The sequence below is a fragment of the Trachypithecus francoisi genome, unplaced genomic scaffold, assembly GCF_009764315.1.
Source record: "Trachypithecus francoisi isolate TF-2019V2 unplaced genomic scaffold, Tfra_2.0 Lachesis_group7, whole genome shotgun sequence".
In the NCBI taxonomy this organism is placed as follows: Eukaryota; Metazoa; Chordata; class Mammalia; order Primates; family Cercopithecidae; genus Trachypithecus; species Trachypithecus francoisi.
Window position 1 is genome coordinate 85,940,891 of NW_022681472.1, and position 13,093 is coordinate 85,953,983.

General features: G+C 41.4%; 1 protein-coding gene across 1 annotated transcript in view; it reads right to left on the minus strand.

Moving 5' to 3' along the window:
• ADCY8 (adenylate cyclase 8) overlaps window positions 1–13,093 on the minus strand; it is a 277,968-nt gene that overhangs the window by 23,449 nt on the left and 241,426 nt on the right. Inside the window, 2 exon segments of the mRNA XM_033203020.1 lie at window positions 4,774–4,932; window positions 11,527–11,605. Coding sequence (XP_033058911.1) covers window positions 4,774–4,932; window positions 11,527–11,605 — 238 coding nt within the window.

Consider the following 13,093-nt stretch of genomic DNA (forward strand, 5'->3'; position numbering starts at 1 on the left):
TTGTGACCATGAGTAAATTTATTTCCTTCCTGAGCTTCAGTTTCTTCATCTAGAAAATGGGGATGATAGTTCCTACCTCCTATTACACACTGAATCAGATCCAAGCTACTTCAATGCTCTTCAAGGCTTGTCTCTTTGTACTTAGGATACCTCTGCTCTGGCCTGTTCTTAAAATATTTGGGTGCTTGTAGTCCCCCTAGTCCTTCTCAGCAAATATCCTAGAGTGTCTCGTCTTTATGCCTTTGGCCATTTGGGCCTGTCTGCCTGGAATTCTTTCCCTCCACCTCCTTGACTGATTAACGTCTGGGTCCTAGGAGGGTAAGAATTAGAATCTTACTACAGCTGAAGAAACTGAGGCTCAGAGAACTTAACTAACTTTCTCCAAATCACATGCTAGTAAATGGAAGAGCTGGGATTTGAATACGTGTCCTTCTGGCTTAACAGCTTGGGATTTTCCCACTAGGTCACATGGCCTTCCTTGGAACACCTCAAAAGGGGTTAGAATCCAAGGAGGGAGAGAAAAGAGAGTCTGAGCTTGCGGCAGTGATGCCAATGAAGGCTCTCAGCATAGCCCTGGCTGCTGTGGCCAGGGACATACACACAAGTTACACCTAAGAAGTCATCTGGCTTTGCCAGCTGGAGGCTGTACCTTCAGTTCATTTTTGATTGTGGTCTGTGGAATCATTTTCTAAAGTGTGAGGCCCACATTGATGCAAACAAGTCAGTTGGAGGCTTTGTGCATCAAGCAACTCTTCTAGGTCAGCTGAAGGTCAGCCATGAAGGCATCGCCACCCCAGGGATAGACTTGGGAGATACACTGGCATAGCAGGAAAAGGTGGTGCTTTGGGTGCTATCGTGACCCCATGAAACTCACAGATGTCCCCCATCAGATGTTCAGAAATTTGTATCACAGTTCAGGTTTGTAGCAAGAGGAGAAGCTAAAAATGCCTTTGCCTCTTATGGCAACAGAGCATGAAATTGGGAGTTCTTGCCAGCCACTACAGTGCTGCCCCTTCCCTGTCACCCTTTTACATGTAGTATGACTCTGTCCTTCTCTCTTTTTCTACACACACACACACACACCTCTTGCCATACTCCAGAGTTGGTATGGGTAGCGGCATTGTAAGGGAGAAAGGGGCATGGAAGAAATAAATCTGAGGGAATGGATTCCCCTTGCAGCTTTCCATAAAGAAAGTGAGGCATTCCCTTCACCTCTCAGGACCTCAGTTAACTCATCAATAATATGAGGCTGATGGAACTCTTAAGGTTGTAAATAGAGTGAAAGATAATTTTCATCAATTGCCTATTTCAGTATCTGGCATGGAATAGGAGTTCAGTAAATGATATTTTATCCTAACGTGAAAATTCTCTAAGGCAATGTAACCATGATTGGTGTTTAATCCTAGTCCAGTGTGAACTGTTTAAATATTTATAAAATCTCAAATAATCCTGACAAGATATCTTATACATGCGATGAATGCTGAAGCAGTCCTTTATTTTGCTCAGCAGGGGTTTGGCCTGAATGACAGCTGATTACTTGAGTCTCAGCATGCATCTCTGGTTGGTTTCCTTCCTTTCAGGAGAAAACCAGTATGTCCTTGCTCTTCTCCACTGGTCTGATGTGCCTCACTGTTTCACTGTCTCAATTAAAAAGCTGTTTTTTTCTCATTTCTATTTGGATTTTACATGTGGGGTTTTATCCTCTCCATCTGGTGGTCATGGTTGATACGCACTGATATTCTCTCTGCTTTCATGGCTTCATCAAGAAGCTCTTGCAACAAAGACACCGACTTTAGGGAGCCTTGAGGAAACCAGGCCTGAGCCCAACTCCAGGAAACTCCATCCATTGAGGAAGGTGGAGTCTTCACACCCAAGAGACTCTCAAAGACCTGAGTACATCAAGATCTGATTATTCCAGTGGCTGATTACTCATTCCCTTGGCTTTTGTTCCACTGGGTTTTCTTCAGTGGCTTGGATGAAAAATGGACCTCATCATTCTCTCCCAGCTCTGCCCACTATGGTCCTAAGGCAAGGATCACAAACCTCAATGCTTTTAGGGGCCCTACAGGTAACATAAATGGCAGGGTACAGGCAGGTAAACTGAAGAGCCCATTTTATGCATAAAGGCATCACATTCATAAATTAAATAAGTAAACCAACCAACTAACCACTGTCCAAGCCAACTGGCTCATTGGTCAGATTTGTTTCAGGGTCTTAGAGTTTGTAATTTTTGTCCTAAGGGTTTTTCATTTCCTGTTTAGCTCAGTCTGAAAATCCAGTCCTGGAAGAGCTGTATTATCCCTGCCTCTCAGACAACCCATACTGCCTTTGTAGAATCCTCAGCAAGGGGTTAAGTTTCCTAAGTTGAATGCCTCAGCAAGGGAGCCCACTACTCCAGTTCATCCACAGGCATTTCATGAGCAGGGGCCACAGCCAGGCACAGTGGTGATCAAGGGTGATGTGGTCCCTGCCTTGTGGATCTCACTGTGTTAGGAGGATGAGATGGCCTGATGGCTCTGTCCTTGTAAGGCTCCTCCTAACACGAAACCCAAAGGTGTCCCCTGTGGGCTGGTCCATGGTTCTAAACCTTCCCTTGGGAGTCTCACAGAGTAAGGACAAGCTCATTCACATGATAATGCCACTTAGAGCTTTCAAAGACACCTTCGGTTCCCTCTTGAGTTACTTTCCCTTGAAGGTTGGTGGGGGAACCAAATCATTTGATTTTGTCATTTCTCATCTCCCGCATCTGCTCCATTATCAAGAACTATTGATTCTATATCCTAGAGGTGTCTGTAATTCATCTCCTTCTCTCCATCTCCACTGCCACCATCCTAGGTCTCATTGCCAGGGTCTTGCCTGGGCTCTTTCAGGGTCTCCTGCCTGGCTTTTTGTCTCATGATCCTCCTACCCACTCTCTATCAGCAGCCAATTGACTAGATTACACTTAAAACTTCCAGAGGCTCCCATTCTGTGTGGAAGTAACCATTGCCCATGGAGCTTGACCATTAGGCTCTGCCTAGGGTTTCCCTTCACAGCACTCACCATATGACCCTTCCTCCTTCTAGTGGTCTGAATAGTTCCTAGTGCCTCCTGCCACCAACACTCATGCTCCCCCCAACAGTCATGTCAACATGGTACTCTTTGGAAATAGGGTCTTTGCAGGTGTAATTAAGATGAGGTCATACTGAATTAGGGTGAACCCTAAATCTGTGACTGGTGTTCTTAAAAGGAGAGTATACTTGTCCTTTTAAGAAGGGCTGTGTGAAGACGGAGAGAGAAATTAGAGCCAAGTGGCCACAACCAAGCAACTCCTGGGCCTAACAGAAGCTGAAAAAGGCAAGGAGGGATTCTCCCCCATACCCTCTGGAGAGCACCTTGATTTCAGACTTCTAGACTGCCTTCATAATGTAGTAAGAAAAAACAGTTTTAAGTAAAAAGAGTATTTCTGAGCATTTGCTACATGCTAGGCAATGGGCTAAGAAGATATATACACACATATGTATGTATATGTGCATATATGTATACAGATATATATAAATATACACATATATATCACACATATATGCATACACACGTACATATACATACATATATTTTATTATTATTTTTAATTGTGGTAAAATGCATATAACATACAGTTTACCATCTTGACCTTTTTTTTTTTTTTTTTTTTGAGATGGAGTCTCACTCTGTCACCCAGGCTGGAGTGCAGTGGCATGATCTCGACTCATTGCAACCTCTGCCCCCCAGGTTCAAGCGATTCTCCTGCCTCAGCCTCCCAAGTAGCTGGGATTACAGGTACCTGCCCTGACGCTCAGCTAATTTTTGTATTTTTTAGTAGAGACAGAGTTTCTCCATCTTGGCCAGACTGATCTTCAACTCCTGATCTTGTGGTCCACTCGCCTCAGCCTCTCAAAGTGCTGGGATTATAGGTGTGAGCCACTGCACCCGGCCATCTTGACCATTTTTAAGTGTACAGTTTAGTGGCATTAAGTATCGTCACATTGTTGTGCAACCGTCTGTCTCTGGAACTCTTGTGATCTTGCAAAACTGAAATTCTGCACCCATGAAACAATAACTCCCATTCTTCCCTCCCTCCAGCCCTTGGCAACCACCATTCTCTTTTTCATCTCTATGAATTTGACCACTCTAGGTACCTTATGTAAGTGGTATAATATAGTACTTATTTTTTGTGACTGGCCCACTTTACTTAGCACAATGTATTCAAAATTCATCTATTGCTGTAGCATGCATCAGAATTCCCTTCTCTTTAAAGCCTGAATAATATTCCACTTTATGTATGTATCACATTTTGTTTATCTATTTGTCCGTCAATGGACCCTTGGGGCTGCTTCAACTTTTTGGCTATTGTAAATAATGCTTCTAGATATACAAGTATCACTTTGAGACCCTTCTTTCAATTATTTTGGGTATATACCCAGAAGTGAAGTTGTGTATATATACATACATACATACACCTACACACACATAGATATATATACACACATACACACACACACATACATGCATATGCACATAAAACTTTAAAATTCCAATTTAGTCTTTCAATGGAGACCTTATTATATCCATCTTGTAGATGAGGTGCCTGAGGTTGGGAGGCAATGTGTAAATTTCATAGTGCTAGGCAGTTTCTCCATTCTCATGCACTTACATGATGACAGTGAAATTCTCCCAGAGCTTGGGATCAATGTGAACAACTGCACATCACCCACCACCACCCTTTCTCACTGGCTAGACCAGCCCCTGGCTCACCTCATTGTCTCGGTCCTTCTCTAGGAAATGGCGGGCCACGTGGCTGGGTAAGATATTCCGGAGCATGTTCTCATTGTGTTCCCTCAGCTCCTTCATTTCATTGATCTCTTCTTTGGCCTGCACTCGCCAAAGGAAATCCAGGCGGGCTGTGTACTCCAGCTGCAGTACATGTGAGAGAAAGAGAAGAACCAGGTAAACTTCTGAGGTGTAGGCTTCAGGTACACACAACTGGGAGGCAGGAAGGCCTTCTCCGGAACTCTTCACAAATGAAACAGAGCCTGATCTGAATATTTTGGGAGGCATCTTGTTGGAAACCAAGTGATCAGAGAATGATTAGGTTTCACAGGGATGTGTGCCTGCCTTTCACAGCATTATTGCCCCTGTGATTTCATACTTCTTTGTGTGATTACCTGATAATGTTGGCGTCCTCTACTAGACTGTTGGTGTTGTTTGGTGTATTAGTCCATTCTTGTGCTGCTAATAAAAACATACCTGAGACTGAGTAATTTATAAAGGAAAGAAGTTTAATGGACTTACAGTTCCACATGGCTGAGGAGGCCTCACAATCATGGTGGAAGATGAAGGAAGGGCAAAGGAACCTCTTACATGGCAGGAGGCAAGAGAGAACTTGTGCAGGGGAACTCCCATTTATAAAACCATCAGATCTCACGAAACATATTCACTACCAGGAGAACAGTATGGGGGAAAATGCCCCAGTGGTTCCATTATCTCCACCTGGCCCCATCCTTGACATGTGGGGATTATTACAATTCAGGGTGAGATTTGGGTTGGAACACAGCCAAATCATATCATATGGTCAGAGGTGCTTCTATCTGTTCGACTTTACATCCTTACTGTTACAGACTGAATGTCTGTGTCCCTCTCAAATTCATATATTGGAGCCCTAACCCCCAATGTGATGGCATTTAGAGATGAAACCTTTGGGATGTAATTAGGGTTGATTAGGTCATGATGGTGTGTCCATCAGGATGAGATTACTGCCCTTATAGGAAGAGACATGCGAATACTCGCTCTTTCTCTATCCACATGCACACACTAAGAAAAGGCCAGGTGGGGATACAGCAAGCAGGTAGCCAGCCATCTGCAAGCCAGAAAAGAGCCCTCATCAGAAAACAAACCTTTCCAGACCTTGACCTTGGACTTCTCAGCCTCCAGAACCATAAGATAAATTTCTGTTGTTTAATACGCTCAGTCTATGGTATATTGTTATGTACAACAGCTGGAGATACGAATACACTTACCATGTTGTAACATCTCTGGCACAGGGCAGGCACTTAATATTTGTTGACCCAATAAATAAATCATAATAAAGCTAGCTAACACATACACGGTGCTTATCATATTGAACTTGATTCAAAAATCAGAATATAGAATCTGAGTTGTTAACCACTAGGTAATATAGAATAAATGAATGAACACATAAGTGAAAGGATTACACATTTAGTTACTAGACAGATATAACTTAGAGTTCTAGTTCCACAGTTACACACTTTAACCCTGGACTAGTTACTTCATCTCAGTTTCCTCCTCTCTGAAATTGATGTGAACATCAGTGACCATGCAGGGGTGGAATAGGCATTATAGGAAGTTATAGATAAACACATGGCACCTAGTAGGCACTCAATACACATTGGTTCCCTCTTGTCCTAGCCTCCCCTCTCATAAGAAGGTGCACAGTGTCCTTTCCAAAGGATCTCACAGCCCATTTTTACTGCAGTTCTGGGTATGTCATTATCTCAGTCTTTAACTGTTGACGTGAACAGCATGCTGCCCTGGCACACACATGGTTAGCTGCCCCGAATGCAAGGGCTTCGACAGTTCAGATAGCTTATTTTCTTTTTCAAAAATGTTAAAGTCTCAGTGGATGGCAAACGTCTGAAAGACCATATGCCCAAGGTTATCCATTCAGCAGAATTTTTAATAACAAAGGCTGAAAACAAACCAAATGTTCGTTTTGTTGGCTGAATAAACTTTAGGACAGAAATATCATTGAACATGATGCAGCTATTAAAAAGAAATGAAGTCTATCCCTCCATACTTTGAGGAACTGGTGCAGGAGAAAAGTGTATATAGTATGCCACCATTTATCTAAGGAAGATTGATCTTTCTATCCACATACATGCACACACACATATTTCTTAATTAATTTATTAAAATATTAAAATAGAAACCATTTTACATTTTATAAAATGGTTTATATTTTAATCTATGAAATGACAAAGGAAGGAAATGGTGTGGGAAAATAGGGATAGAATTTAAACTTCTTTATGTCTCGTTTTAAGTAAATAACTATAGAATCATTCCAATATTTTACTTAATTATCAAACTAAATCTATTCTCCAAAAACTCTGTAAAAACAACCAACCAAGCAGACAAACAAATGAGCCTACACAGAGAGGAACTATATCAGATGTCGTTTTTCACAATAATTTGATGACATGCTCCCAGAGGGAAATACCCTGAGGATAAAAAGAGCTCAACACGAATGTCAAAACTGTTTACAATAACCATATTATAGGTGGTAACAATTGTATTATTACACTTAGACTATTATAGTGAATCACAAGGTAAAGTAAATGAGTAACTGTGTAAGTGTCATTAAAACTAGAATTTTGGGGAAGAGAAAAGGGAGCTGCAGATATAAGATTGATGAAGTTAAGTCAAAAGCTTGTGGTCCCCATTATGACATCGAAGTATCACACTGTGAACTCACGATGTATAGATTTTCTAGCTCTGCCCACTGAAATCAAGTTCTAGAAACAACGAAACTTAGTAGCAATAACTCCCAGTGTCCAGATTATGGTTTCTAAACATCAGTTCCTACAAAAAAATTCCCATTCTTTTCAGAGGTGCCCAAATTTTAGGTACCTTTAATTATGTCTTGCTTTAAGTAAATGACTTTATTGGAAGATTTTTTAATATGAGAAACCAGGATTCTATCAGAGACTACCAGGATTATGTCAAAATGATGCAAAAGCCAACTTGAATGAGCTCCCACTAGTCAAAGATGTGACACATTTAGCTTAATAAGACTAATAATTGCAGTGACTCAAAACACAGAGAATATGGTAAAATGCATAGATTCAAAATTATGCTTAAAAACCAGAACCTCATTGGTCACCTCTGAATGATGCTAGGGAAAAAACTTATGGGGAAACTTGTAGAAAACAAACTTGTAGGGAAAAATTTCAGCATTTATCTTTGCTTTATGAATTGTACTTCCAGGTAACAAATAGTGAGGAGATGGTTCTCTTTAATAATGTATGCCAGCTAATAAATTATGGAGGACTGATAGGATTAGCATATCACTGTATAAAATAAGTGAATATAGGCGATTAGCATAAGCAGCTGCTAACATCACAAAAAGATAAGGATACATTATGTACCCCCTAATTGTAGTCTATAAAACTAACCAATTAAATATTTTGCAGAAATCATTGAACCTGAATCCCACCAAGCTTCTCGACATAAATACAGTACGAACAAAACAAAACAAAACAGGACAGGGGAGTCTCTTAAATGCCTTAGAGAATGCAATCAATAAACTGTAAGAAAGAAATGACAGCTCTGGAAGGTTGAGTCTCTCAAGGTCACCCATTCTTGAAGTGGAATTGCTAAGACTCAAGCAAGAATATTTGGTTCCAAGGCTTGAGTCTTTCCTTCTGAGCCCCACAATCTCCGGTGCCTGCCTTTATCATACCCAGAAGTTACTAGAGATAGGACCTCATTAATCTCTTTCTCCTTGTGGAGGCATGGCTTCCTCTGCTAAAAACGAAGATGCCCAGGCAAAGCTCAAACCTCCAGGGCTGCCAGTGATTTAGGCACCTGGTGGGAGGCACCCGATTGTTTGCTCTCTCTGTTCAATGTAGAGAATGTTCACTTGCCTCAGAGGAGGACGTGTTTGGCATATCATTTCCACATATGTGCAAGATGAAAATTTCCAATTATTCAGTTACATAGCCACCTCCGTTCCTCTGGAGATGTTTAATTACACATGCCTCCACCAGACGCTTCTGCGTACCAGGCATCAATGGGCATTATTCAGCCCCTATTAAAAATAGAGGGCCCCTGAGTCACAAGGAGAAACCGGTGGAAGCAGGGAGCAAGCCCAGGAGTGGGTAGGCTTGATCAGAGATTAACAGGACCCCAAATGATACTACAGATAGAGACACTTGAAGTGAGACAACCCTGCAGAAAGCCGCCCCTATCACAAGGAGGCAGTAGCACGTGGAGGAAACAGAATGGAACTAGGAGTTTGAGCATTTGGATTCCTGTTCCAGTCTGGCGTTTTTTACAGGCTTTGTGATCTCAGGGGACTTCAATCTCTGCTCCTGTCTTAGGACCAGATGGCTAACAATACCTGCCTTGTTTGTGTCATCGGCTTATTTTTAAAGTAAAATATTAATAGATATCAATTTTGAAAATTTATTATATGTGGGAGCCACTGGAATAAGTATATTACAATTATATTCTCTTATAACACCCTAACAACCTGATGAAGTAGAACTTGTTATTATCATACCCATTTTACAGGTGAGGAAACTGAAAATCAGAAAGTTAAGTAAATTGTTGAAAGTCACAGAGCTACTAAGTGGCAGAGTTGGGGTCTGAATATTATCTGCCCAATTCCAAACCCTGTACTTCTAACTGCTATAGTTATGAGATGTGATTATATAATTTCATAAACCCTTTGAAAGTTAAAAATAAAAGGGAAAAATATCAGATGTCACTTAAACCCAGTCACTCAGACTGTCACTAAATACTTACATACTCGTACTTTACCTATAATGTTAATACAATTAGGTTATCTGCTTTTCCAGGCTAAATGGAGCATAGGATAAATCAAATCTGAATGTTATTAGGGTAGCATTTGAGGAAGGCACTGACGGGGCACAAAGTAATTCCCTAAGGTGACAGAAGAGACAGAACCAGTCTTCTTTTTATGGAATGATGACCCTCACCCAGAACTTGTTCTCTCAGCTATTTCCGGGGATTTCTCACTTGTCTATTTAAAACCTGTGTGATTGAATGAGCATATGTTTGTCTGTAGGATGATGGCCTTGTCTGAATCTGTCCTCATAGTTCTCAAATGGATTGTCATTTGTATTTCAGACTAAGGCATTCTCCCCTAGAAATGAAAGCTGTCAGGTAGCAGAAGACAAGAACCCCAGACCTCATAGATGGCTGGAAAGACCTAAACTAGCCTTTGACACTTGGCCTAGTGTTTCATCATAAATTCAGGCAAAATGGAAAAACAAGTCAAAGCATATTGCAGGATGCAGTGCCCTGGGTCACTGTGTTCGTATGCACACAGCGTTTTTGTTCTGCTCTGATCAGCCCAGTGAAGTAGAAAGGGTAGGCTTTGAAGACAGATCAGGATTTGGATTCTAGTCTTCCTACTTACTAGCTGAATAGCCTTACTTTCATCATCCATAAAATAGGAGTAATAATAACTTCCATTCCAGCTCGTTGATAGGATTAAATGAGAATAGAGAGGAAGTGCTAGGCACATTATAGGAGCTCAATAAATATTAATTATTTATTCATTTCCTTCACTTGCCAAGTTTTAATATTATCTATTTTTTCTTGCCTATACTGTACAATCCCCAGTATTACAAATAACTTTAAATACGTATCTCTGTGTTCTTGGGGTTTTGGGCTGTTTCATTCTTGTTTTCTCAGGGTTCGTTACCTGTTTCCATGGTGATTTCCCAGCAATGTGTTTCTATTTCTGCCCTGGCTGACAGTCTCCTTGCTGTGCTTTCCTTCTTTTCTGGTTATGGTTTTTGAAGTACACACAGACCACGGAAAGGTGGACCAAGATCCAGACAAGAGTGGTGAGGGAGGCAGGGCCTGATTTCTACCAGGTGGTGAAAATCTCCCCAGGTGATGAACATTCGTGGGTTGAAGTCTACCTGAAGAAGTTCTACTGGCCTTTGAGAGTCCTGCCTAGATGCTCCCATGAAGAATCATTTTCTTTCTCGAAGTCCCTAGCCAAGTCTGTTTCACACACAACATGTTTGCATTATTTGGGGTCAGCTCTACTCCAGGAGACTGGACTGGAGCTGGGGTTTTGTACAGTTCTGCCCACAGTGCCCACTTCCGATTCTGGTAAAGAGTAAGGGCTCATGGAAGGTGGAACCCATATGGCAAGCATTTTATATAATTAGGACAGATCTGTAATGAAGTCTTTTCTAGAAGCAATGCAAGTTAGTGCACAAAATTCTACACACAATAATCTCAAATGCTTCCTGAAGACAACCCTATTTAGGTATTACTAATTTATTTTAGAGTTGAGGAAACTGAGGCTCATGGAGATAAGTAACTTGCCCAAGATCACACACTGCTGAGAGTAAGAACTGTGATTAGAATCCAGGCTCAGCTGAACCTAAATGTTTACCTAATATAGTACACAACTTTTGTAGTAATAATTTCATCCAGGCAACAGAATTGGGAGAGATCCCAGTTTGTCTTAGGCAGAAATGGAAAGCTCTTTCACTACAATGATTTTTTGAAAGAGACATATCCAGAGGTCATCAAAACCACATTGTTTGCCAGATCTTCTCCAGCTTTGTTTTTCATTAGGTGGTCTTTATTAGGAATTGATTCATTAAGAATCACAACTTGCCACAGGCAGCTAAAAGTTATTTGCTGCAAAGAGCAGCAGAGACCAGTTTTATGGCAACAAGAAATGTCCGGTAACAGAGCAGTCAGAGCAAAATGTTAGATTACCTGCTGTCCATGGTAGAACACAGCCAGGAGGAACATGGCCATCAGCAGCAGCGACGCCTCCTTGGTCCCCAGGAAATCTCTGTTGGAAGAAAAAAAGGCACTGATAACCATGGGGGGACTTCAAGGAGACCCATGAGAAAACTGAGGTTCAGAAATGAGTGGTAAAAAAAGAAAAACACACATCTTTTCAGCACCTATTATGTGATAGTGGCTGCTCTAAGGATTTGCACATTGGCTAATTCAGAAACCAGCTGATCCCCAAGGGTATGAGGTGACCCAGAACACATATGGTGAAAGACATTCTAGAGTCTAGCGTCTAGATGGTACACTCACATTAATAATAATGTCTTCTATGCACAAAACACATTTTATAGATTTTAAATAGCCTTTATACTTTCCTATCACAAAATCCATGTGAAGACAAGCAACTTTCCTCGCCACGTTTTTAAACATTCTGTTTAACAGACCAGGGTGTAATGCTTGCTCTGTGGCAATCTCAATCCTGAGTGCTTTCATGCTTAAATCCTTATATTAATTCTATGAATTGAGCACTATTTTAATTCCCATATCAGTTTTCTTAATCCTTATATCAGTTCTATAAGTTGGGGACTATTGTTACCCCCTTTTAATTATTATATCTTTTGATAAAGCCTTTGTTTCTTTTGTGCCCTCTCTTCCTTGAGTAAACCCCAAGTCTCAATGTGCAGTTTTTGTGGGGGCACAGGTTGGAGTGCTTCTGTCCTGGGCTCTCCCGGGCTCTCTAGGAGACCACACGGAAAGGCAGCTGATGATGGTCAGTGGTAAGGGTATACTTAAACACTGACGTGACTTTCAGACTTCAAGTGAATTCAGAAGGTAGCCAGAGAAGCAGCTGTTTGATTCAGAATGCTTTCTTTAATTTTGGTTCAGTGTGAGGCCTTCCTTAGGACAAGCTGGAGGCCAGGAGGCAAAGGGTTAGTGGAAGCAACATTGGAATTGGAAATAAACTGTCCCTTTGATGGCTTTGATTGCTAATGAAGAAAACCTCAAATGAAAATGCCCAAGTACAACCATCTCCATGGATGTCGGGACTTGCCCTACATCACCTGGTGTCCTATTTCCCCCAGGTTTTTCCATCTCAGGTAATGCACCTTCATCTATTCACCGAGGTTCTTGAGCCAAAAGCTAAAACAAAACTAGGATTCAGTCCTCATCACCTCAGCCCCATCTAACCCGTAGTTAAATCCTGCACCCTCTACCACTAAAATACATCCCCAGCCCATCTGCTTCTTCCCATGTCCCCCTCCACCACCTGAACATGGCCACTATGATCTCCAACAGCCTCCCAACATCACTGTCTACAGTTTATTTTGTACATGGTTGCCAGAATACTTTTTACTACTAAAACCAGATCATGCTACTCCCTTATTTAATCTCTTCCCAACCACAAGCACAGATGTACTTGGAACTCACTCAGAAGTAACTCTGGTGTAGCTTAAGGAAACAATGGGACCATCACAGATGAGACGCAGTGTCTAGAGGGAGAAGTAGAGTACGCAGCAAGGTGTTATACCAGGGCAATCTCAAG